Source organism: Pseudophryne corroboree, chromosome 7, assembly GCF_028390025.1.
Source record: "Pseudophryne corroboree isolate aPseCor3 chromosome 7, aPseCor3.hap2, whole genome shotgun sequence".
In the NCBI taxonomy this organism is placed as follows: Eukaryota; Metazoa; Chordata; class Amphibia; order Anura; family Myobatrachidae; genus Pseudophryne; species Pseudophryne corroboree.
Window position 1 is genome coordinate 420,018,008 of NC_086450.1, and position 27,525 is coordinate 420,045,532.

General features: G+C 46.2%; 1 protein-coding gene, 1 non-coding gene and 1 pseudogene across 2 annotated transcripts in view; all 3 read left to right on the forward strand.

Moving 5' to 3' along the window:
- The window catches only part of CLCN7 (chloride voltage-gated channel 7), a 149,525-nt gene that overhangs the window by 90,115 nt on the left and 31,885 nt on the right, over nucleotides 1-27,525 (forward strand). The window contains exons 13-19 of the mRNA XM_063934803.1: nucleotides 4,158-4,212; nucleotides 11,890-11,950; nucleotides 16,570-16,708; nucleotides 16,888-16,981; nucleotides 23,796-23,968; nucleotides 26,091-26,142; nucleotides 26,762-26,889. Coding sequence (XP_063790873.1) covers nucleotides 4,158-4,212; nucleotides 11,890-11,950; nucleotides 16,570-16,708; nucleotides 16,888-16,981; nucleotides 23,796-23,968; nucleotides 26,091-26,142; nucleotides 26,762-26,889 — 702 coding nt within the window. The remainder of the gene's footprint in view (nucleotides 1-4,157; nucleotides 4,213-11,889; nucleotides 11,951-16,569; nucleotides 16,709-16,887; nucleotides 16,982-23,795; nucleotides 23,969-26,090; nucleotides 26,143-26,761; nucleotides 26,890-27,525) is intronic.
- LOC134946929 (U5 spliceosomal RNA) lies at nucleotides 19,192-19,277 on the forward strand (annotated as a pseudogene).
- LOC134946858 (U5 spliceosomal RNA) lies at nucleotides 21,069-21,183 on the forward strand. Its single transcript, XR_010182438.1, has one exon. It is a non-coding gene; the product is annotated as a U5 spliceosomal RNA (small nuclear RNA).

Consider the following 27,525-nt stretch of genomic DNA (forward strand, 5'->3'; position numbering starts at 1 on the left):
AAAAGCCAAGGAGTTATCCGATCTGGTCAGGAACCTCCTAAAACCAGGAAAAGTGTCAGTACATCAATGCACAAGAGTCCTGGGAAAAATGGTGGCTTCTTACGAAGCAATTCCATTCGGCAGATTCCATGCAAGAATATTCCAAAGGGATCTGTTGGACAAATGGTCAGGGTCGCATCTGCAGATGCACCTGCAAATAACCCTGTCACCAAAGACAAGGGTGTCACTTCTGTGGTGGTTGCAGAAGGCTCACCTATTAGAAGGCCGCAGATTCGGCATTCAGGATTGGATCCTGGTGACCACGGACGCCAGCCTGAGAGGCTGGGGAGCAGTCACACAAGGAAGAAACTTCCAGGGAGTATGGACGAGTCTGGAAAAGTCTCTTCACATAAACATTCTGGAACTAAGAGCAATCTACAATGCTCTAAGCCAGGCGGAACTTCTCCTGCAAGGAAAGCCGGTGTTGATTCAGTCGGACAACATCACGGCGGTCGCCCATGTAAACAGGCAGGGCGGCACAAGAAGCAGGAGTGCAATGGCAGAAGCTGCCAAGATTCTTCGCTGGGCGGAGAATCACGTGATAGCACTGTCAGCAGTGTTCATCCCGGGCGTGGACAACTGGGAAGCAGACTTCCTCAGCAGACACGATCTTCATCCGGGAGAGTGGGGTCTACATCCAGAAGTCTTCAACATGTTAATAGACCGTTGGGAAAGACCAATTGTAGACATGATGGCGTCTCGCCTCAACAAGAAACTGGACAAATATTGCGCCAGGTCAAGAGATCCACAGGCAATAGCTGTGGACGCACTGGTAACTCCTTGGGTGTACCAGTCAGTGTATGTGTTTCCTCCTCTGCCGCTCATACCAAAGGTATTGAAGATCATACGGCAAAGAAGAGTAAGAACAATACTAGTGGTTCCGGATTGGCCGAGAAGGACTTGGTATCCGGAACTTCAAGAGATGCTCACGGACGAACCGTGGCCTCTACCTCTGAGAAGGGACCTGCTACAGCAGGGTCCCTGTCTTTTTCAAGACTTACCGCGGCTGCGTTTGACGGCATGGCGGTTGAACGCCAGATCCTAAAAGGGAAAGGCATTCCAGAAGAAGTCATTCCTACCTTGATTAAGGCACGGAAGGAAGTCACCGTGAAACATTATCACCGCATTTGGCGAAAATATGTAGCGTGGTGCGAGGATCGGAGGGTTCCGACGGAGGAATTCCAACTGGGTCGTTTCCTACATTTCCTGCAATCAGGATTATCTATGGGTCTCAAATTGGGATCCATTAAGGTTCAAATTTCGGCCCTGTCAATATTCTTCCAAAAAGAATTGGCCTCTGTCCCTGAGGTCCAGACTTTTGTCAAGGGAGTACTGCATATACAGCCTCCTGTGGTGCCTCCGGTGGCACCGTGGGATCTAAATGTAGTTTTAGATTTCCTCAAATCCCATTGGTTTGAACCATTGAAAAAGGTGGATTTGAAATATCTCACATTGAAAGTGACTATGTTACTAGCCCTGGCCTCTGCCAGGAGAGTATCTGAATTGGCGGCTTTATCTTATAAAAGTCCTTATCTAATCTTCCATTCGGATAGGGCAGAACTGCGGACTCGTCCGCATTTTCTCCCTAAAGTGGTATCAGCATTTCATCTGAACCAACCTATTGTGGTGCCTGCGGCCACTAGCGACTTGGAGGACTCCAAGTTGTTGGACGTTGTCAGAGCCTTAAAAATATACATTGCAAGGACGGCTGGAGTCAGAAAATCTGACTCGCTGTTTATATTGTATGCACCCAACAAGTTGGGCGCACCTGCTTCTAAGCAGTCGATTGCTCGTTGGATTTGTAACACAATTCAACTTGCACATTCTGTGGCAGGCCTGCCACAGCCTAAAACTGTAAAAGCCCACTCCACAAGGAAGGTGGGCTCATCTTGGGCGGCTGCCCGAGGGGTCTCGGCATTACAACTCTGCCGAGCAGCTACGTGGTCGGGGGAGAACACGTTTGTAAAATTTTACAAATTTGATACCCTGGCAAAGGAGGACCTGGAGTTCTCTCATTCGGTGCTGCAGAGTCATCCGCACTCTCCCGCCCGTTTGGGAGCTTTGGTATAATCCCCATGGTCCTTTCAGGAACCCCAGCATCCACTTAGGACGATAGAGAAAATAAGAATTTACTTACCGATAATTCTATTTCTCGGAGTCCGTAGTGGATGCTGGGCGCCCATCCCAAGTGCGGATTATCTGCAATACTTGTACATAGTTATTGTTAACTAATTCGGGTTATTGTTAAGGAGCCATCTTTAAGAGGCCCTTTCTGTTGTCATACTGTTAACTGGGTTTAGATCACAAGTTGTACGGTGTGATTGGTGTGGCTGGTATGAGTCTTACCCGGGATTCAAAATGCCTCCCTTATTGTGTATGCTCGTCCGGGCACAGTACCTAACTGGAGTCTGGAGGAGGGTCATAGGGGGAGGAGCCAGTGCACACCACCTGACCTAGTAAAGCTTTACTTTTTTGTGCCCTGTCTCCTGCGGAGCCGCTATTCCCCATGGTCCTTTCAGGAACCCCAGCATCCACTACGGACTCCGAGAAATAGAATTATCGGTAAGTAAATTCTTATTATCTGCCTTAACAAATATGTCAATATTTAACAACCGATAGCAGTGGGAAATTAAACTTTATTTGGAGGAGTAGTCCTTTAGCATTGACGAGTGGCAACTCTATAGGCTTTTACAGCAATTCAAATTTAATAACCTTTCTGAGCTACAATTCAAGGTTCCAGACTTCAAGCATTGAAAGGTTCTTAGAGTTCCTTCATCCATATCCCTTTGCTGTGCACCGCATAAACTGTATAAGCCTGTTCATGCGATTCCCCTCACCTCACCCTCTCATTGGTCTCATCTGCTAGAATAAGTGTGGCATCTTAACAGTTTAAACCTAGGAAGAAGTGCGTGTGTAAAGGAACCAATTTTCCACCTGGTGCTACTGCCCTGCTGGTCTTGGGTGGTGGGGGTGTGACGGTGAGGAAAGTCAGTCTGCTGTTGATCTCCATAAATGACTCAACTTTGTTGGGTTACCCTTCCAGAGCAAGGATGAGTTCAAAGAGTTGTACTATAATGTTTTCTTGTTTCCTGTCTAGGTAACTGCCTCAATTATACCAGCAATATTAAAGCTTGTGTTTATAAATAAAGACTGTATTCATGTGCGTTGGTGCATAGAAGAACAATATATATAAAATCCCGGCTGCCCCACATTTATAAGATTTAATTGAATCTTCATAAGTTAGAGAAGAGACATTGGAATTTATGGGTGTCTGGTTTGGGGGCCTGGAGAAAGCAAGCTGAGAGGACACACATGACTGATTGTTCTTGGAACAAGCCTGGAATTGTGTGTGTGTGTGTGTGTTGCTCATTAAATCATAGTGCCCCTGGACTATAGGGACAGATCTCTTCTAAACCAATATTCTTGGAATTGTGAGATGCACAAGTCAGGAGTGGGTCTCATGATCGTCCTGACGTTTTTCCGTATGTTCCGTACTAGGGACGTCCCCTCTGCCGATGGTGAACTTGTCAGTTGCTAAAGGCTTTTACTGCCAGGACTAGTAATACCCTTAGCCATAAGGGAACTTCAGCAGCTGTACGGTAAAACGACATCAGTTACTGTTTTTATGTGTTGTATGCGAGCCTAATGCATGGGTCCACCAGGGAAATATGATTATACTAGTTACGAACCCGCTCGAACGGAGCAACAATTTAAATTGCTCCATTAGGTGCCATCTAGTGGCTGCTGGTGAGCAAAACACTTAAATTCCCCCCCATAGAGGTGATAGCAGTGTTAGCCTTTTATTATATAGGATTTCTTTCATTTATACAGACTATAAACATTCATGAGACTGTTGCATATTAGCGGACTACGAACCGGGGTCGTCAGGCACGAGGCAGCAAGTTCCTCAGTGGTCTCACTGCTTCCCAGCAAGCAGAATATAATCTCTAGGTATAGGTACAGCCCACACAATGACTGCCTCAGCGAATGCCCTAGTTAATAGTAAAATGATAGGAAGGGTCCTCCTAGTTGTTGGCAGTGTTTGGGGTGTGTAAATGGTAATATAATAGCCCAGCTATCATTCAGTATTGATGTGTTGCTGTGTTTTTTGTTTGCAGGAAAACAGCTACAAGTACTTTGAACTTCCAATCTTTATTGGGATGGGAGCAGTGGGTAAGTCCGAGCAGAGCCCTAGTGAAGTGATGGACGGTTCTGTCAGAAAGTGATATAAAAGCATATGCTGTTTTACAATCACACCGGAAATTACTTAATGGTCCATTTTTGCTAGCGATGGGCCAATAAACCACCACTACATCTGTCATCTATGGCGTTACTCTGGTGCCTCAAAAGCTGGGCGCATACTGGCTTACCACAGGATCAGTGTTGATCCTGTGGTAATAAGCCCGCCGCCCCCCCCCCCCCCCCCCCTTCCCCATGAATTTTCACTGTTGGAGCTTCAAGCAACAAGTGAGTGCAAGGAAGATCTCCCAGAATAGCTAACCGTGTCTGTTTTTCTACATACCAAAACAAGGAACAATAAATTGCACAGATTAAAAAATAAGATTTTACTCACCGGTAAATCTATTTCTCGTAGTCCGTAGTGGATGCTGGGACTCCGTAAGGACCATGGGATTAGCGGCTCCGCAGGAGACTGGGCACAACTAAAGAAAGCTTTAGGACTACCTGGTGTGCACTGGCTCCTCCCACTAAGACCCTCCTCCAGACCTCAGTTAGGATACTGTGCCCGGAAGAGCTGACACAATAAGGAAGGATTTTGAATCCCGGGTAAGACTCATACCAGCCACACCAATCACACCGTATAACTCGTGATACTATACCCAGTTAACAGTATGAAATATAACTGAGCCTCTCAACAGATGGCTCAACAATAACCCTTTAGTTAGGCAATAACTATATACAAGTATTGCAGACAATCCGCACTTGGGATGGGCGCCCAGCATCCACTACGGACTACGAGAAATAGATTTACCGGTGAGTAAAATCTTATTTTCTCTGACGTCTTAAGTGGATGCTGGGACTCCGTAAGGACCATGGGGATTATACCAAAGCTCCCAAACGGGCGGGAGAGTGCGGATGACTCTGCAGCACCGAATGAGCAAACTCTAGGTCCTCCTCAGCCAGGGTATCAAACTTGTAGACTCTTGCAAAAGTGTTTGAACCCGACCAAGTAACAGCTCGGCAAAATTGTAAAGCCGAGACCCCTCGGGCAGCCGCCCAAGAAGAGCCCCTTTCCTCGTGGAATGGGCTTTTACAGATTTAGGGTGCGGCAGTCCAGCCGCAGAATGTGCAAGTTGAATCGTGCTACAGATCCAGCGAGCAACCGTCTGCTTAGAAGCAGGAGCACCCAGCTTGTTGGGTGCATACAGGAGAAATAGCGAGCCAGTTTTCCTGACTCCAGCAGTCCTGCAAACATATACTTTTCAGGGCCCTGACTACAGCCAGTAACTTGGAATCCTCCAAGTCCCAAGTAGCCGCAGGCACCACAATAGGTTGGTTCACATGAAAAACTGATACCACCTTAGGAAGGAATTGGGAACGAGTCCTCAATTCCGCCTTATCCGTATACAATACAGATAAGGGCTTTTGTATGACAAAGACGCCAATTCTGATACACGCCTGGCCGACGCCAAGGCCCACAGAATGACCACTTTCCACGTGAGGTATTATAGCTCCACGGATTTAAGTGGCTCAATCCAATGCGACTTCAGGAAATCCAACACCACGTTGAGATCCCACGGTGCCACTGGAGGCACAAACGGGGGCTGACTATGCAGCACTCCCTTAACAAAAGTCTGAACTTCAGGCAGTGAAGCCAGTTCAATTTTAGAAGAAAATCGATAGAGCCAAAATCTGGACCTTAATGGAACCCAATTTTAGGCCCATAGTCACCTCTGACTGTAGGAAGTGCAGAAATCGACCTAGCTGAAATTTCTCCTTTGGGGCCTTCCTGGCCTCACAGTACGCAACATATTTTCGCCATATGCGGTGATAATGGTTTGCGTTCACTTCTTTCCTAGCTTTAAATAGCGTAGGGATAACTTCCTCTGGAATTCCCTTTTCCTTCAGGATCCGGCGTTAAACCGCCATGCCGTCAACGCAGCCACGGTACGTCTTGGAACAGACAGGCCCCCTGCTGCAGCAGGTCCTGTCTTAGCGGCAGAGGCCATGGGTCCTCTGAGATCATTTCTTGGAGTTCTGGTTACCAAGCTCTTCTTGGCCAACCCGGAACAATGAGTATAGTTCTTACTCCTCTCCTTCTTCTTATTCTCATTACCCTGGGTAAGAGAGGCAGAGAAGGGAACACCTACACCGACTGGTACACCCACGGTGTTACCAGAGCGTCCACAGCTATCGCCTGAGGGTCCTTGACCTGGCGCAATATCTTTGTAACTTTTAGTTGAGGCGGGACGCCATCATGTCCACCTGTGGCCTTTCCCAACGGTGTACAATCATTTGGAAGACTAATGGATGAAATCCCCACTCTCCCGGGTGGAGGTCGTGTCTTCTGAGAAAGTCTGCTTCTCAGTTGTCCACTCCGGGAATGAACACTGCTGACAGTGCTAACACATGATTTTCCGCCCATCGGAGAATCCTTGTGGCTTCTGCCATCGCCATCCTGCTTCTTGTGCCGTCCTGTCGGTTTACATGAGCGACCGCCGTGATGTTGTCTGACTGGATCAGCACCGGCCGGTGTTGAAGCAGGGGTCTAGCCTGACTTAGGGCATTGTAAATGGCCCTCAGTTCCAGAATATTTATGTGTAGGGAAGTCTCCTGACTTTTCCATAGCCTTGGAAGTTCCTTCCCTGTGTGACTGCCCCCCCAGCCTCGAAGGCTGGCATCCGTGGTCACCAGGACCCAGTCCTGTATGCCGAATCTGCGGCCCCCTAGAAGATGAGCACTCTGCAGCCACCACAACAGCGACACCCTGACCCTTGGATACAGGGTTATCCGCCGATGCATCTGAAGATGCGACCCGGACCACTTGTCCAACAGATCCCACTGGAAAATCCTTGCATGGGACTTGGCAAATGGAATTTCTTCGTAAGAAGCTACCATCTTTCCCAGGGCTCGCGTGCATTGATGCACCGACACCTGTATACGTATTAGGAGGTCTCTGTCTAGAGACAACAACTCCTTGGACTTCTCCTCTGGGAGAAAACCTTTTTATCCTGTTCTGTGTCCAGAACCATACCCAGGAACAGTAGACGCGTCGTAGGAACCAGCTGCGACTTTGGAATATTCAGAAACCAGCCGTGCTGTTGTAGCACTTCCCGAGATAGTGCTACTCCGACGAACAACTGCTCCCTGGACCTCGCCTTTATAAGGAGATCGTCCAAGTACGGGATAATTATTTCGGCCATTACCTTGGTAAATACCTCGGTGCCGGGGACAGACCAACGGCAACGTCTGAAATTGGTAATGACCATCCTGTACCACAATATTGAGGTACTCCAGGTGAAGAGGGTAAATAGGGACATGCAGGTAATCATCCTTGATGTCCAGTGATACCATGAAATTCTTCAGGCTTGCAATAATCGCCCTGAGCGATTCCATTTTGAACTTGAACCTTCGTATATAAGTGTTCAAGGCTTTCAATTTTAGAATGGGTCTCACCGAACCGTCTGGTTTCGGTACCACAACATTTTGGAATAGTAACCCCGGCCTTGTTGAAGGAGGGGTACCTTGATTTCACCTGCTGGAAGTACAGCTTGTGAATTGCCGCCAGTACTACCTTTCTCCGAGGGCAGCAGGCAAGGCTGATGTGAGGTAACGGCGAGGGGGAGTCGCCTCGAACTCCAGCCTGTATCCCTGTGATACTATTTGCAGAACCTAGAGATCCACCTGTGGGCAAGCACACTGGTCCCTGAAGTTCCCGGGACGCGCCCCTACCGCACCTGTCTCCACCTGTGGAGCCCCAGCGTCATGCGGTGGACTCAGAGGAAGCGGGGGAAGATTTTTGATCCTGGGAACTGGCTGCTGGTGCAGCTTTTTTCCTTCTTCCCTTGTCTCTGTACAGAAAGGAAGCGCCTTTGACCCGCTTGCTTTTCTGAAGCCAAAAGGACTGTACCTGATAATACAGTGCTTTCTTAGGCTGTGAGGAAACCTGAGGTAAAATTTTTTTTTTTTTTTTTTATTCCCAGCTGTTGCTGTGGATACGAGGTCCCAGAGACCATCCCCAAACAATTCCTCACCCTTATAAGGCAGAATCTCCATGTGCCTTTTACAGGCAGCATCACCTGTCCACTGCCGGGTTTCTAATACCCTCCTGGCAGAATGGACATTGCATTAATTCTGGATGCCAGCCGGCAAATATCCCTCTGTGCATCCTTTATATATAAGACAACGTCTTAAATATGCTCAATGTTAGCAAAATATTATCCCTGTCTTAGCTTATTAATATTATCTGACAGGGTATCAGACCACGCTGCAGCAGCACTATTTATGCTGAGGCAATTGCAGGTTTCAGTATATAACCTGAGTGTGTAAATACAGACTTCAGGATCGCCTCCTGCTTTTTATCAGCAGGTTCCTTCAAGGTGGCCGTATCCTAAGACGGCAGTGCCACCTTTTGACAAACGTGTGAGCGCCTTATCCACCCTAAGGGATATCTCCCAACGTGACCTATCCTCTGGCGGGAAAGGGTACGCCATCAGTAATTTTTAGAAATTACCAGTTTCTTATCGGGGGAAACCACGCTTCTTTACACACTTCATTCATTCGTCTGATGGGGGAACAAAACACTGGCTGCTTTTTCTCCCCAAAAATAAAACCCCTTTTATGTGGTACTTGGGTTCATGTCAGAAAATGCGTAACACATTTTTCATTGCCGAGATCATGTAACGGATGTTTCTAGTGGATTGTGTATATGTCTCAACCTCGTCGACACTGGAGTCCGTGTCGACATCTGTGTCTGCCATCTGAGGTAACGGGCGTTTTTTGAGCCCCTGATGGCCTTTGAGACGCCTGGGCAGGCGCGGGCTGAGAAGCCGGCTGTCCCACAGCTGTTACGTCATCCAGCCTTTTATGTAAGGAGTTGACACTGTCGGTTAATACCTTCCACCTATCCATCCTCTCTGGTGTCTGCCCCACAGGGGGCGACATCCCATTTATCGGCCTCTGCTCCGCCTCCACGTAACCTTCCTCATCCAACATGTCGACACAGCCGTACCGACACACCGCACACACACACACACACACAGGGGAATGCTCTGACTGAGGACAGGACCCCACAAAGTCCTTTGGGGAGACCGAGAGAGAGTATGCCAGCACACACCAGAGCGCTATATAATGCAGGGATTAACACTATAACTGAGTGACTTTTCCCCAAATAGCTGCTTGTATACATATATTGCGCCTAAATTTAGTGCCCCCCTCTCTTTTTAACCCTTTGAGCCTGAAAACTACAGGGGAGAGCCTGGGGAGCTGTCTTCCAGCTGCACTGTGAAGAGAAAATGGCGCCAGTGTGCTGAGGGAGAAGCCCCGCCCCTTTTTCGGCAGACTTTCTCCCGCTTTTCTGGAATACTGGCAGGGGTAATTTTACATCTATATAGCCTCTAGGACTATATATGATGTAGATTTGCCAGCCAAGGTGTCATATATTGCCCTCAGGGCGCCCCTCCCAGCGCCCTGCACCCATCAGTGACCGGAGTGTGAGGTGTACATGAGGAGCAATGGCGCACAGCTGCAGTGCTGTGCGCTACCTTGGTGAAGACCGAAGTCTTCTGCCGCCGATTTTCCGGACTCTTCATGCTTCTGGCTCTGTAAGGGGGACGGCGGCGCGGCTCCGGGACCGAACACCAAGGTCGGGTCCTGCGGTCGATCCCTCTGGAGCTAATGGTGTCCAGTAGCCTAAGAAGCCCAAACTACCACCTGTTAGGTAGGTTCGCTTCTTCTCCCCTTAGTCCCTCGCTGCAGTGAGTCTGTTGCCAGCAGATCTCACTGTAAAATAAAAAACCTAAATATACTTTCTTTCTAGGAGCTCAGGAGAGCCCCTAGTGTGCATCCAGCTCAGCCGGGCACAAGAATCTAACTGAGGTCTGGAGGAGGGTCTTAGTGGGAGGAGCCAGTGCACACCAGGTAGTCCTAAAGCTTTCTTTAGTTGTGCCCAGTCTCCTGCGGAGCCGCTAATCCCATGGTCCTTACGGAGTCCCAGCATCCACTTAGGACGTCAGAGAAATGATGTTCAGACCTATGGCTTTCGGACATTCTCAAAAGTAACCATAATTCTATATATCTAGGCTTACAAAAGAAAAACACTGTAATACCCCTTTCACATCGCACTAAAAACCCGGTATCGACACGGCATATTGCCGTGTCGAACTCGAAACGCGTCAGTGTGCGATGTGAAAGCTCCTTTTCAGAATTAGCGGGTCGCCTGACCCGGTAATTCTACCCGGTAAAAAAGAAGGGTTATTACCGGGTTGATTACTGGGTCAGGCGCAGTGTGAATGGGAGCCGTTCCGATGCGACACGGCTCCCATTCACAGCATAGGGAGAGGCGGCGCAGGAGATGAGCTCATCTCCCAGCGCCGCCTCCACCCCCGCCCCTGCTGCTGCTGCGCCCTCCGCTGCTGTGGCAACCGACCCGGTATATTGCCGGGTCGGAAAGCCAGCAACGGAGCGCAAATGCCGGATCCCACCCGGTAAGTACACGTTTCTCTTACCGGGTAGGATCCGGCATTTGCGATCTGAATGCAGCATAATACGCAGCGACTATAAATGAGCGAGGTTTAGAGACTGGAATCGGCAGAGCTGGAAGAGCTCAGAATGAAACATGAGATTTCAGGGAAAATCCCTGTGCAGCTGTGTCACCTTTATTAGCGTGAAAAGTCCCTCTTTACCATTAATACAATCACACACAAGGACACGGCCAAAAAGTACAGATAGTGTTAAACTCTGCCCTTTTAAGACATCTTAATTCCTGTGGCAATTCTTGTGTGTCTTAAAATAAATGTCATTAACATAGATGGGTAGACTGGTGTAACCTGCTGGGAGCTGAATCAAGATAAATAGGAATGATGTAGTAACGAACGAAGTAAGACTGAGGAAATAATCAAATCAAATCCATGATTAATGAATTGGCAAAGGGTCTGATTCTAGGAGGTTGGCAAAAAATATAATCTGTCCATCAAGCCAATAGTGGACATGCATTAAATTGCTACATGAGTGAGCCGAGAGACGCAATGAAAAAAAAAAGTGCTATATTTTGTGGGTTTTTTTTATTCAAAATCTGTCTGGAGGGAAAACAAATCTGCTTCCAGTGGGCAGCCTGCTACACTGACTCTGGTTAACAACGCTCATCATGTCATGTGATGGCAGATGAAGGATAAGGAGGGGGGTGATGTTGCAGCAAAGAGAGAGCCCAGAGAGGCATTCCAAAGCCTTCCTGCTCACTACATCATGTGACCGTGCCTGCCATAGTATACTACAGAATTATAGATCCACTAATAGCTTGAAGAAACATACTAAGGAGAATTGCTAATTGCAAACTTCAAACAGTTTGCCTAAGTGATTCTTGGGGAAAACAAAAAAAAACATCTCCTTGGCTGCGTGATGTCACATGCAGCCACTGTGACCCGAAACATGGCTGCCAGGCGACTGCCTTCGCAGCTAGGCTGCGTAGGCAGGGGGCAACCCTTAGGATGCAAGCACATCGCTGTTTTATCCTTTTTTAAAATTATTTAATGAATTTGATCTTGGCACTTTGCAGATGTAGTCCCATTTTAGTCTCCTGTCCTACAGCTTGTAAATGCCAGTGGTCAGTGACTATGCATGCTTCCTTTGTGTTATTGTATTATATAACTCCTTATTCCCTTTTTGGTCTGGCAGGTGGCATGCTGGGAGCTCTGTTTAATGCTTTGAACAACTGGCTGACCATGTTCAGGATCAGGTAACCTGAAGTTCCATCATTCATCTGTTCATACTGCCTTGTTTTTGCTTGTGTCTTTATCTTGTGGACTTCATTTTTAGGTGTTTGATATTTGAGTAGTTTACGTGGACCACCTATGGTCTGTAGGTCACGGAGTTCAAGCGAAGATGATGATAAGATCAAAATAGAGGCTCGGTGCTGCAACACAAGTTGTCTATCTTAAATGTAGCCACAAACAAGTTGTATTTCAGTTCTTACTGAGATCATAGTGGGAGCATTTATGTAAATTGTTCTACAGGCTGCAAGGGAGGACCTGTGCTTTTTCTAGCACAGCTTAGAGTAGACAGTGAAAGTAGACATCTGACTTTGCAGTAGCCAGTATCTGAGGAGCAGCTTTCCTAAGTGTTGCCCTACACTATAAGACAGAGAGCCATGCTCGCTTTGGGTGTTTGCCCATTTCAGCCACTCCCATTGCTACCAGATGCATAAAATCAAGCACATAGCCATGCTGACACCATAGTCATACCTTAGCGGTGACAAGAGTCCTATTGAAGAGTTCAGTTTTTTTAAATGTGAGATTGTAATAGTATTCCACCATTGCAGCAAGTCATTTTGTCAAACTTCTGCCCTGCTAGAGCTGCCTCCTGCTCAACTGTGAGTGCTGCTGTTGTGATGCATCTAGAGTAACGGCAGCCCTGGAGACTCGAGCTCACAGGATGAGACAGCTGAGTGCTAAATGCATAAATATATTTTGCACTCACTACCAAACTCTGAACTGCCCCTTGAAGCAAAGTCCGCACAAGAACTTTTCATCATGAGTTTTAAGGCTTTTGTTTCCTTGCCCAGCAGCCGCGCACAAGCCTCAGGGCCTGACAGGAAGAGGCGTTGGCGGGGAGGGACGGGGGCGGCCTAACCCTGGCAACTGCTCGCAGCAGCTTTTTATTTGCAGTCCTTAGTGCATACCACCTCCTCCATGCCTTTGTGATGCGATCACATCTCAGATGAACATCGCAACGGCAGGCTGAGTAAGCTTCTGCTTACTCAGGCTTGCCGTCACAGTGCTGCTTGCGGGGCCAAGGGAACTGCGTCACGCAATGCAGTCCTTGACCTTGCCACTCCCAGAAAAAGGGGGGGCTACACGCCCCCGTTTTCCCAAACGCCATTCCGCTCTCAGTTTTATATTATTATATTGTGGTCCTGTTTATGTATAATTTTATTTATTTTTATGTGTTTTTTGTGATTTGTTGTCAATAAATTGGTTTAATTTTTATCATTGTGTTCACCAATTGGTATTAAGCGCCGACCTGGTAATTTTCCTAATTGCTTTGTTTGTTGAGGAGGCCGGCTACCTCCTCACCAGGTGGCAGCTAATCCCAGGGTGCACACACACACAGGCCTGCCAGCGCCACTATTACCTCTTTTTCCTTTTTTTGCCATTCCGCTCTCGCCCGTCCCCGCGAACACCTTTGCCTGCCACTCAGGCAGAGGCGTTTGCATAACTGCACCGATCAGTGTTGAGGTAACATTTATACAGTGCATTCTGTGCAATTATACGTAGCAGCTGATTGGTTGCCATGGGCAACTTCTCCACTGGCTCACTTCTCCACACTTTTCACAGCTTCATGAATAGACCCCTCTGTCTTTTGCTATTCCTATAGCCGTGCTCTGAGTAAGATTTATATGTGTTGTTCTGGCTTCCTGTAGTACCCTGCCGTAGGCTTTTAATAGGAGGTCTGCTGTGTGTAATAAAATGAATCGTGTCAAATATATTCCATTCATATAGGTTGATACAATGTAATTTTATGTACTGGTGCTGAAATATCCCAGAACCTTCCATCTGAGTAATGGTCGGGTTGTAGGAACTTTGTGGTCACGATTTTTTTATATTTCTGTTTACAGAAGGTTTTTGCATTAGACTCCTGGCGAATTACTTTACTTCCAGCAGTAATTGGATAAGTGTTATTTAATCCCTTCCTTGGTAGGATTGCTACGTTTGTCATCCATACCTGATGGTTTTGCCACCGATTTCTCAAAACAAACCTATTTTCTTTTGAGATTATTAGAGAAACTTAAATCCATGGATGATTTATGTGAATGAAATGTACACTTAGCTGACATCGTGCGTGGGTGTCCATTCCCTGTGTATGGTTTTCTGATGAAGGGCTGCTACAGAGCTTAATACCAATTACAGAAACGGACGTACAGGCTACCGGCCTGATGTGGGGGAGTTTGCAATACAGATATTCGTGCGAGTGTTTGATGATTTTTGACCAATGTTTGGGTTTTTTTTTTTGTCAAAATATGTTCCCACACAGACGCTTCAGCTTCCGACTAAGACTTGGGCCCTAAATGAGTTGCTTAATTAGAATGATTTTTCTTTTTCCCTCCAAGGAGAATGTTTATTGCTCTTTTACAAAAGAACAGTAGCGCACACTCAGCCTTACTGTGCTGTCTCACTGTAATGAAAATACCCATTATTATGTTATAACCCATTATCAAAGGTCCTGTGACGCCTAAGGGGGTTATTCAGTTAACGTCAAAAGCTCAGCAGTTTACCATGATTGCCATTTTTGCATCTTCTTTTGTCGCGAAAGTGGACGTTATGCGGGTATGTGCGCTCCTGCAATTCACCCTATTCAAATGCAAACTAGTGAAAACAGGATTGCCACGAAAATTGATGCTGAAAGTGGGTAAAAATGTCCGTACCACCCAAAAACATTGGATAACAGTATTATAACCAATAATAAACTTTTATAAACGGATTTCTGGTCATTACATTGGGTAAAATGGCTGTTATATGCTTTTTTTTTTTTTTTAAATGCTAGAAAGCTATTTTTCTCAGCAAAATAAGTGCTAAAATTAAACTTGTAGTACATAAAAATGGGTATAAGTATGTATTTGGGTCATTTTAGGGGAAACAGACCGATTACTCCTACCTGCAAGTCTAAAAACACTTGTCCCACTCATAAAGCACCCCAATACACCTGTCCCATACCTTGTACCCCACTTTCCATCATTTTGCACCTTTTCAACCCAAAAATTACATGTCATTAATGGTTAATTAAAAATAATTAAAAACTTCTAAGTGCCTAATTAGTCCTTCAGGGGTTGTCCCAGGGGTTCAGGAACAAATGCCGAAATTTTTTACTTAAAATAGGGATTTTTATCACCTGCTCAGATTTGGTGATTTGAAATTGGCGGTTAAATTACTGCAAAACCGTTTTCGCAGACAATTGAGTAGGGGCTTTGGCGGATTTACCACGATTTGCAGTAGTTTTGTGTCTTTCACCATTTTTGTGGATAATTGAATTCCCCCCTATAGCCGCAGATCACACCAGACCGTAATGCCTGCCTCAGCTCAGTGATGCAGGACAGTAGTAGATGTAGTGTGTTAGAAGGAAAGCTAATTTTTTTTTTATTTGCTGCAAGTTGTGATTTTATGTTTTAGTAAATATCAAAGAGCAGTTATCATTAAAATACCTTTCACCATATATTCTTTTTAAAAGTTTTGTATAGTTTATACGTTTATTCCTTTAGAATGTCGGCTCTAACGAGCAGGATCCGCAACCCCTCATGTGCTTATCCTTCTCTTAATTAAACCTTCTTCGATGGCACCAAACCCCATGGTTTTCTGCCACTCTGATACTTATTTCAGTGTCGTCTGCCGCTGTAGCTGTTTATTTACTCTGTACTTGTCCTGTATTGTCTTCAACTGTAAAGGCCCGTACACAGTGGTCGATATATCGGCCATTCTCTTGAACGGCCGATACATCGCGGGACCGTCGGCCAGTGTGTACGGGCGATACGTCTGTGAACTCCGTCGTTCACAGACGTATCGCGTCGGCTGCGCAGCACAGCCGGCGGCCAATATATCTAACGATATATTGGCGCGTTGCTGTGTGTGTACGGGGCGGTCGTCCGACCGCCCATACACATGCTGCGGCGGCCGGCGGTGATTGACAGGTGAACTGGGCGGGCGCCCGCCCGCCCAGTTCATGACGTCAGTCCCCCGACGGATCAGGCAGTGTGTATGCACAGCACACTGCCCGATCCGTACATAGATATATCTGCAGATCAATTGATCTGCAGATATATCTACTAGTGTGTACCCACCTTAAGTCACTATTCTCCTGTTTTGATATTTGCTTATGTACTCTAATTGTGCGCTACGGAACCCTTGTGGCGCCATATAAATAAAGAATAATAATAATACGCTATATAAAGGTAGTCATTTTGCTCTCAACTTGCTGTATCTTGGTTAGTAGAACAATTTTTATGATTTTTTTTTTCTTTTTCTGGTGCGTAAGTTTCCCAGGGCAGAACCCTTGGCTTTTACTGGTGCATGGTTATTTTTAGTATAATTTTCTATATGGAACCCAGCCCAACTTGACACCTCAACCATAAAATGTAAAAAAAACAATTGAAAAAAATTGAAATGAACAAGTGCAGGAAAGAAAATGTTTTACATGGAAGAACTAGCCACATTTATCTTACACGTCCTCTATAAATATTTATACGGAACTCCCTTGTTAGGATGTGAGAATTGGGGCTCCTGGGCCTCACCGGGATTATTTACTCTCCTGCCATACTGGATTACAGTCGTTTATGAAGGGTGTAATGGTTGATGCCTATCTCCGCAGGTACTTGCACAGCCGGGGCCTGCAGGTGATTGAAGCCGTGTTGGTGGCGGCTGTGACGGCCGCTGTGTCCTTTGTTATGATTTATTGCTCCTCAGACTGCCAGCCTCTGCGGGAGGGAGCCGGCGAATACCCACTACAGGTACAGAGCCATTGTGGTTGTGTTTCTGTGCATGGCAGTATGGGCGGCCTTAAGGTGAATATAGGGGCTGCTCATACTGTACAACTGTGTTTCTAATAAGCTGCTGTTGTCGCCAATGATTGGACTGCGTTGTGTTGTGACATTTGCACTTATAAGTAGATGAATGTCCGTTTCCTCAGCTGTTCTGTGCAGATGGAGAGTATAACGCCATGGCGTCTGCGTTCTTCACCACCCCAGAGACCAGCGTTCGCAGGCTCTTCCACGATCCAGCAGGTGAGACCACCGTAGTATTTCTTAGTTCTCTTTTTTGTAGTGTCGCAGTGTTACTTCATACTGGTGACCCAAGCCAGGGGCGCAGGTGAAGGGTGGTACTACTTACCCAGACCAGGCCGGCTGGAGGGGTGATTTCACTTTATACAGGAGTTTTGCTGTTCATGTGACACACAATGTTGGGACATGCTGGCCGTCTGTTTCACAGATATATTAATAGCTTACCATCCCTGGGCAGTACGCATGGTGTAATGGTTAGCATTACTGGCCCACAGCACTGAGGTCATGGGCTCGATTCCCACCATGGCTCTACCTGTGAGGAGTTTGTATATTCTCCCCGTACTTGCGTGGGTTTCCTCCGGGTACTCCGGTTTCCTCCCACAATCCAAAAATATACTGGCTCCCAAGAAAAAAATTAACCCTAGCGTGAATGTGTGTACATGTGGTAGGGAAAATAGATCATAAGCTCCACTGGGGCAGGGACTGATGTGAATGTCCAAATATCCTTTGTAAAGCGCTGTGGAATATGTGTGCGCTATATAAATAACTGGTAATAAATAATAAAAATAAATCCCTATGTCCTTTTTCTTTTCTTTATCATCCACTAGGGGTCACTGGAGTACTCTTGGGATATGGACGGGCGGAGCCGAACAAAGGCACTGAATATTCAAATTTAGGACCCTCCCACCCCTCCATATCCCCGAGTACCTCAGTGTACTGTCCCAGTGTTTTTTCGGTGCTCACAGCACGAACATCGGCTTGTGGTATAGCCACACTTGGATTTTTATTTTTAATTTTTATTTTTAATTTTTATTTTTACACTTAGCACATCCCTTCCCAGTTTCTGGAAAAACATGGGTCCGGGACAGTGCCGCTGCACGGGCAGCGCATGGCGTGTCGGTCCTCACAAAGAGCACCCTCACAGCCACAGACAGCATGGCGTGTCGGTCCTCACGAAGAGCACCCTCACAGCCACAGACAGCCCACTGCTTCTACAAAGAGCAGCCAGGAAAAGCTGGACGGGCTTGCACAAAGAAGCCGTCGCAGCCATAGATTACTGGAAGCTGACTGGAGCTGGACGGAGCTTACACATAAAAAGCCCCGCCACAGCCAAGACTACAGGCAGTCGTCAGCCATGATCAGAAAGGTAGGCTGGGGGAAACGGGGCGGTCAGCGCAGGCTGCCGCCCCGCTATGTAGGGGTTAATGCCTCCTGCGCATACGGAGCTCCGTCCGGCTGCACAGCAGGGGGAGCTCATACGCACTATGCCCAGCCGCTATGGAAGTCAGTCTGACACTGGACGGAGCTTACAGAAAGCCCCGTCACAGCCAGGATGAAAGCCCCGTCACAAGCTGGACGGAGCGTACAGGAGGTGCGGCACATGTCCTAATGGTGGGGTGTCAGGGCGGTCAGCTCACGCTGCCGCCCTGCTGTGTGGGGGTTTGCCGCCGCTGAAGCCGCCGCTGATATGCCCCGCTTAACTACGCTGGAAGCTCAGAGCGGCCGCACGTCACTCAGAGACGCCGGCCGCTCTCCCAGCGCTGATTACCCGGCACCGAGGTAGGACAGGCGCCGCCCGAGCCACAGTAAGTACCCGCTTTCTAACATGCACAGAGCGGCCGCACGTCACTCACAGACGCCGGCCGCTCTTCCAGCGCTGACACCGCACGCTGATGATACATGGCGCCGCCCGCTCTTCCGGACGGCTCCCCGGCGCTATACACAGCGCTCCCCTGCTCTCCCTGCACCCGTTCCCGCTGCAGGTAACATAGGGGAGACTACCGGGGGTAAGGGGGAGTAAATACCCATAGCAACAGCACCAAGGCTGCATGGGTTAATAAGACATAGTTTTCACAGAGCATGTCCTAAAATATGTTTCTAATTGTATGGATGGCATGCTTCCTGTTTCTGTAGGCTGCCATTTGATGTCATAAGTGTTCTATTAACTGGAATGTGATTATCACACTTTAATAGGCTATTAAGCCTATATTACCTGTATAATAGGCTATTATGTCTATATATATTAACACTGCAGCAGGTCCTGTGCTTTTCAGTGTATGCATGGCATGGGGGCCATTTTTAATCATTACAGTTTCTTCCAGTTTATAATTCTAGAACATTCCTGCCCTACATCTCTAAGCCACCAGAGGCAAAGGGGGTGTTAGTGGGAATGTAGTTCGGATTGCACATGTGAACTGCTTTTCACATAAAGAATACTCTGGTTTCTCTTCAGATCTAATAAATCTTTCGCCTGTTGCTAAAGATGTCCGTAGAGAGAAATAACCATGTGTTTCATAGCCTGGCTACGGCTGGCCTTAATATGCTTTTCAGCAACAAAAATATATATATGACACAAAAGAACTTCAACAAGTAGTGCAAGTGTCTGTCTGTTGCCTATTGTGGTGTCAGTCTGCATAGCTAGTAAGGCTCTAGCGCAGACTAAAAATAATTTTTAACGGTCCTATGTTAAGCATTGGCAATTCAAATTAAAACAGCGGTAATATCGGAGTCTCGGAAGTACTCCGCCTGCTATAACTAAAGATAGTCTTTTCAAAGGGCCAAGTTCCTTTGGGTACCAGGGTTGATGCAGAAACTTCGAGTGAGAAGGGTGCATTACACCAGCACTTATATAGTGCGGGGGTTTTGGGCAACATACATTGCTAAAAACCAGTGAGTCAAGGCCTCCATTTGTTTTTTAGAAAATATTAGTGGACTTTGACCACTATTTAATCGTTTCAAAATAACGCGATCCGCCATTGGCAAATGCGTCTGTGTTAAACATTTTAAAGACCCAGGATACATTTGGGTCATTAGTCTCTAGGTATGGAAACTATGAGATCACTGTTAAAAGAAGCTGCAGAGTATATCTGTAAAGCCTCTACTAACGCCTGTTTTTCATCGTAGCTAGTTCAGCACGACTAGGACAGAGCTTGGTTGGTCCTAAATTTGATATTCAGCCATTACCGCATCCAGTATCAAAACGGAATACTGGTACCGGCGTTTAATCCCTTTAGACTTCCGTTTTTCAAAGGCGGGTGTACAAAACAGTCACGCCTTGTAACGTCAGGACGCTACAGTCAGCAAGCCAGTGGTTTGATGACCTCTTTTCCAATTGTGGAAGCGCGTCTTTACATGTTACTTTGAGGGGTTTCCAGACTTCAATTCATGGATGTCTCAGCTATTTACAGATTAAAGGACAATACTGGCTCTGTCGACCGGTTTGGCAGGTTGCCATTTAGTCTCTGCTGGGTTTCAGCTGTCTTTATAATCCAAGCAGTAGTATACCAACAGAGTCAGGGTTACATATTCCCTCTGTTTGAGCAAAACCAGACGGCTCTGTCGCAATCTCAATCAGCAGGTCACTTACTGCAGTGGGAAAATGAATTTTCTGCGGTTAGTATTTGTTTATTGGAGCACAAAGTGGCATAATGGCACTTGATCTTCACAATGCGTATTTACCCATTCCGGTTTGATCTTCACGGGTTCTAGCGTTTGCAAATCGCCACAACCATTATCCATTTCGGGTCTACCGTTGCTTATCGCCTCGGGTATTTACCAAAGTTATGTTGGGGATGATAGCTCATCTCACATAAGAACTCTGTCTCAACAGAGTTTCTCTACCTTAGATGATCTGCTCATAAGAACTCTGTCTCAACAAAGTTCCTCTAACTTGCGCTACTAAGGTATACTGCGGTAGCAGATCAAGTTCGAAAACAATCGCATCTAATTCCGTCTAAACGATGTCAATTCCTAGGTAAGATTATAAATCAAAGACTTTTACCTACTACACCAGCAATAACAAATGTACGTCTAGTAATTAGTGCAAAACACGCACACTAGCGGTACATTGGTGTATTCACCTATTAAGAATAAAGATGTGTTTTCAATTTAGTTCGCCACCCTTCACTCGCGTTTCCCACAGAGGGAAAAGGGTGCATATACTCTGGACGACAGTCGCAGAGGGTCAGGATTTGTAGTTAAAATCAGCAACAAAGGTTCTAAAACACGACAGATTGCTGTCGATAAAGGTCCTAGAACTCTGTGCATTTTACAATGCAATACATGATTCGCTTTCAGTCTGACCAGGTATATACTCTGGTTTCTCTTCAGAACGAATAAATCTTTTGCCTTTTACTAAAGATTTCTGTGGAGAGGAACAACCATGAGTTTCAGGTAAATGTTTGATGCCTGTCTCACGCTGGCCTTAAGCAGTCAAACAAGGCAACGGCAGTTGCATACACAACAACCAGTGAGAACCAAGAAGCCGCATGGTAATGCGGCATGTGACTCAAATCCTCAATGGCTTAGAACACCATTATGTGAAAATGTCACATTACGTGAGTGGACATCTGTTAGACAGAGGATCTCACCCGTCAGGATTTGGATCCTGAAAACTGGACATTAAATCCAGAGGTGTTTCATATGTGAGTCCACAGAAGGGGGTTACCCTCAAGTATACATGATGGCATCTCGCCACAATTACAAAAGCTCAGTATGTGTACAAAACAGATCACAAGGGCAGTGGCGGTGGAGTCGCTCACATTCATGTGGTCATTCAGCATCGTGTATCTGGCTCCACCAGTTTCCGCTGCTCTCTCCGTTGTCAAAACGGCTCATAAGACAGTTTGTCACAGTCATACTGGTGGTAGCTCATGGGTTTCGGAGAAGTTTGCTTCTCGAATTTTCAAGGAATACTTGCACACGATCTTGGCCCGCTCATAATACGTCCAACCTGTTACATCAGGGAACGTTAGTTTACCCATAGTTACCTATGTACCTATTATCTATGTACCGCAGCTGCGGTTGACGGGGTGAGGGTGCAAACGCCCTCTTAAGAAATTGAGCATTACAGTATCGGTTATACTAACCATGTTACGAAATAGTAAGCCGTTTAAGGCAGCTCATTTTTACAAAATTTCGTGTGCTTACATAGGTGGTAAACCTCGGAAGTTTCCAACATCATCCTTCAAGTAACCCGTATTCTGTTAAACGGGGTGGGATGGAAAACTGCGTTGATCTGCACGAAGAGTGCAGGTATCTGTGTGATAAACTTATTGTCAAAGACGTTTGCCTCTATTGGCGTCTGTACACATCTTTCTACAAGGTGTCATCAAAGTTCACACTCTATTTATCCCACCTACAGCGCCAGGCGACTTGAAGTTGGGTTCAGATTTCTTACAGTTTTCATATTTTGAACCCTTTCAACAAATGGGAATTAAGTTTCTCACTTTGGAAAACAATTTTCTTATAGCCTTGGCTTCGGCAAGGGTTTTGTTTTCATATTTGGGTGCCTTGTATTCCAAGCCACCGTATTTGAGTTTTCTCATGACAAAGCAGATCTTCGGACGAATCACGCTTTCGTATTCTTCACATCAATATACCAATAGGGGTTTCCTGTGTGGACAGCACATTCTAGAATTCTGAATGTGGTACACGCATTACGCGTTTATATATGTCCCGAACGTCAACAGTACGTGATATGAATACGTTGTTTGTTCTCTATGATACTGCCAACTGGGGTTAGCCAGTTTCTTAGCAGACATTATCCAGTTGGGTAATAATAATGACTACAAGTCAGGTTTACTTTAAGGCTAAGTTACAATCGCCTGCGTCAGTAATAGCTCATCCCACAGGTCTGTGGGAATGTCAGACCCAGTGGGTCGTGGAGTGTCTAAAACGCGGCTATATAGCCTTCATGTGCACCATGTTTGTGCACGTTTACACGTTATAAATGGTGGCGCCATCAGCATCTAGCTTTGGGCTGCCTACTGTTACAAGTATCAAACAGCTCTCCCGCCCACGAGGGAAGCTTTGGTACGTCCCAAGAGTACTCCAGTGACCCCTAGTGGATGATAAAGAAAATAGGATTTTGGTACTTACCAGGTAAATCCTTTTCTTTGAATCCATAGGGGGCACTGGACGCCCACCCAGAGCAGTTTTACCTGGGTTGTTTTAAGCTCAAGGGAGCTTAGGGTAACAAGTTTTACTTGATTGATATTAAGCTCAGAGGAGCTTATGGTAACACATTTTCACCGATTGGTTCAAATTATAAAGTTCTATCGGTTATGGTGTCAACTGTTTAGTTGACAGTAAGGTTATGGGTCAACATTGTTGTTGTCCGTTATGTTATAGGTATTCTCCATTGTCAACCTCTCTATATCGTTCCTGTTCGCTCAGTAAAAAACACTGAGACAGTACACTGAGGTACTCGGGGATATGGAGGGGTGGGAGGGTCCTAAATTTGAATATTCAGTGCCTTTGTTCGGCTCCGCCCGTCCATATCCCAAGAGTACTCCAGTGCCCCCTATGGATTCGAAGAAAAGGATTTACCTGGTAAGTACCAAAATCCTATTTTCTTTGTCCGAACCCCCCATTCCCAGCAATGCCAATGGCACTCATTGTTGAGGGCACTGATTCAGCATATTTCCTTGTGGTTTATAAGAAAATAAAAGATGGCTGCTGCCACGGAAGCTTCTGGAGAGTGACCATAGTGGTCATCACATATGAATTCAGGTCCTGATGTAGAAAAGGGAATTATACCAATGTGGCTTTGTGTGCAGGGAATACAGTCTGCTTGTAGGGCTCATTCCCACAAGTGTTCTGCTAACTGGGGCCCATATAGAATATCGGTGGGGTTTACTGTACTGCAGTCTCTGCAGTTGTTCAAGGGCCCAGTTTCCTTACTGTTTTGTGTTTCATAGATACCCATATAGATAAATCCTACCTATCGCTTGGTGGGTGCATGAGAGGGAAATTCACCAAAGGCCTAAATATTATTTGCTGTAAAAGCTTTAATGTCGCCTTATGTCCTGCACAGGTTCCTTTAACCCTCAGACCCTGGGCCTCTTCACTCTGATGTATTTCTTCCTGGCTTGCTGGACATACGGCCTGACTGTATCTGCCGGCGTGTTCATCCCGTCTCTACTTCTAGGAGCTGCGTGGGGGAGGCTCTTTGGAATCCTGTTAACAAACATTTCAAATGAGTCAATTGTAAGTTTCTTGTGTCACCTGGAGACTTTCTGGTCTATTATATTTGGATTAAAGCAATTTTTTTTTTCTAAATCTTTTTAAAGTTTTTTTTTTTTTCTTGGTTTTCTGACAACCTGTTTTTGTTTAGCCTAGTTTACCTTGTATCTTTATCCTATATAATAAAGGGCTAACACTGCTCCTCACCTTTTATGCTGGGAATTCAAGTGTTTTGCCTGCTGGCACCCACTAGATGGCTGTATGCAATGTAATTAGGTGTGCTGGTCCTGCGCGTGGTGACTCCAGGAGCTGCCGGATGAGTGATCAATCTGACTACCCTAAAAAAAGTCATTTTTGTGCAAAGAAACTGTTCACAGCCACTAGATGGCGCCCGAGGAAGCAATTTAATCGATGCTGTGTTCGGGTGCGCACAGCCCCCAGCTCTGACATCACTGTTATGTTGTTTGGTCACTCTGATGGGCTGGTAACTTGCCTAACAATGGGGGTCATTCCGAGTTGATCACTCGGTAGCAACTTTTTGCAGCGCTGCGATCAGATAGTCGCTGCCTATGGGGGAGTGTATTTTTGCTTTGCAAGTGTGCGAACGCCTTTGCAGCTGAGCGGTACAAAAACAGTTTGTGCAGTTTCTGAGTAGTTCTGGACTTACTCAGCCGCTGCGATTACTTCAGTCTTTTTGGTCCCAGAATTGACGTCAGACACCCGCCCTGCAAACGCTTGAACACGCCTGCGTTTTCCCAAACACTCCCAGAAAACGGTCAGTTGACACCCATAAACGCCCTCTTCCTGTCAATCTCCTTGCGATCGACTGTGCAAATGGATTCTTCTTTAAATCCATCGCTCAGCACCGATCCTTTTTGTACCCATACGACGCGCCTGTGCATTGTGGTGCATGTGCAGTTTTGCAGAGTTTTAACTTGTTCGCAGCGCTGCAAAATGTTACTAGCAAGCGATCAACTCGGAATGACCCCCAATAACTGTTCCAAACCCAGCCTTATTATTGTGTGCCCTTATAGGTCAGGCCACCTGCTGTCCAGATGCGGTATTGCAGCAGCTTTTGTAGCGTGGTTGATTTTGCCATGGGTAGGGGTAAGGGAATTTTGTGGTTTGCTCCTTCTAAGCAGCGTAAACAACTTTGGTACTGTACTCTGTGTTAACCATTATATTAGGGAAAGAAAAATGTAAGGATGTAAGTCAGTGTTTGCATTGTATGTATGAGATCTGTACAATGTCACCGGATGCAGTGAGGAACTGGTTTGCATGTAAAGTATTATTTTCTCTGAATACTAAAAGAAAATTGGATCTCCTATCCACTGCGCTCTCCCACTATGCAAATTTGTGAAAAAGGGGAAAAAACCTCTACTTATCTGAGGGAGTTGGTGTTTTTTTTCTTCCTCTCTTTCTATCCCACCTTCTTCACTTTAGGATTTAGTGTAACTAATGATAAGTGATATTATTCCAGAGGTCCCATATGAACAACCATGCAAGAGAAAATAAAACACAATCTAGTGTAATACCATCACATGAATCTCTTCATTAGATAAAAATGCAATATGGATCCTTATATTCAAATCTGAAAAAGATATGATCCACGCATGTGTATATAAAAAATACAAATTTTAATGCTAAAATGGTTTTCAATTAAACAGTGTGCTTCAGTCACTTTTTGAAGTGCTTATAAAAAAGCTGTGCAGATGTTACAGCAGTCCCCTGCACAGCTTTTTTATAAGCACTTCAAAATTCCCAAATCTGGTAGGAAGCCACCCTCACATATTATTGGATGTAAAAGTGGACAAGTGTCATCTATGTGACTGAAGCACACTGTTTAATTGAAGAAGGTGGGATAGAAAGAGAGGAAGAAAAAAACACCAACTCCCTCAGATAAGTAGAGGTTTTTTCCCCTTTTTCACAAATTTGCATAGTGGGAGAGCGCAGTGGATAGGAGATCCAATTTTCTTTTAGTATTTGGGTAACGTGTCTGGGGTGAGGGTAGCACCCCTTTTTGGATCACCATCCGCTTGCTGCTAAATAAGCGCTTGTTTGTACAGGTGTTCTTTTTTGACTGTTTTGCTGTATTATTTTCTCTGGTTGTAGTGATGTTACTAATCCCTTTTCTCCCCCCGTGCAGTCATGGGCCGACCCTGGGAAGTATGCACTGATGGGAGCCGCAGCCCAGCTCGGTGAGTATTTCAGCAGATGGAGGAAGTGCACATAGAGCTGTCTGTTGTATCCCGCTGTGTGGAATGTCAGCGTTTAGCAATTCGCTGTGTGACTGCCGGGAGCGTACAAGCAGATGTAGGAACAAAGCGTCTGATTCAGATGTTTATGGAGCTGCTATAACTCCTGGTAACATGGAAGCAGCAGCGATAGCGCTAATATGGTAATGCAGCAGGGGGCGTCACACCTCCTATATGTATTAGTGATCAGAGCTGTGACACCAATGGCCGGCTGCGTGACCCATGGGGGTCGCACAAGTCAGCCACCGCAGGTACAACAAAGAGGCCTGGAAATCTCTGTCTTCCGGCTTATCACTCTCCCACAACGGCGGCAACACTCCTCCATTTTGGGAAACAGAGGCAGTTGGTTTTGGCTTGCCAGTGATTGCCCCTTTAAAAAAGAAAAAGAAAAAAAGGTTGAAATCGCCCACTATCCCGAAGCTCAGGCGATCTCAGATTCCGTACATCACGCCGTATGTTTGTGGAAAAGTAGCCAGCATTTAGGAGTCACTGGGGATGGACTGGTGATTGGTGTGAGGCTTTTGGCCTGGTCTACTGAACTGGTTCCTGTGTTCCTCCACAGGTGGCATCGTAAGGATGACCTTGAGCCTCACAGTCATCATGGTGGAAGCCACTGGAAACGTCACCTACGGTTTCCCGATCATGCTTGTCCTCATAACAGCTAAAATAGTTGGAGACATATTTATTGAGGTAAGACTTAAGAACGCAGACTGAGATTTTGCTGGGCCTGTTTATTTTAAATTGAACGCATTTTGCTTAGAGATATGATCGAGTGTTGTGTGAGAAATGGTCATACACCTGCTTTTACCATGAACACCCATCAAACTACTGATGTGTCCTCATGCACTTAGCGTATATACACCATACTGTGTGAGCCACTCTGGGAGGAGTAATGTAAAGACTTTTCTGCAGCGGGGAACACTGGGATTTCACAGGGAATAACATTGGGGTGTAGAGTTGGATCTTGATCCGAAGCACCAACAGGCTAAAGCTTTCACTGTTCCCAGGATGCACTGCACCGCCTCCTCTATAGCCCCACCTCCAGGCACTGGAGCTCAGTTTGTAAGTTTGTGCCTGCAGTGCAGGTTACTAACGGGGGGGCTGCGCTAGGCAGCCCTGAAAAAAGCTTTTCTAGATGACTTCAAAGGCCGCAGCACAAGCACTAGTTGCAGTGTATGTCATGTTGACATTCTGTGCTGCGGCTCCATCACCTCCCTCAGCGGCGCTGTATACTCCCGCGGCCTGGTTTCCGGGTACTTACAGCGGAGGCGCTCCAGTCATCAGGCACACATCACCGCTGCTCCTCTCCTGGATCGCGTGGCCGCA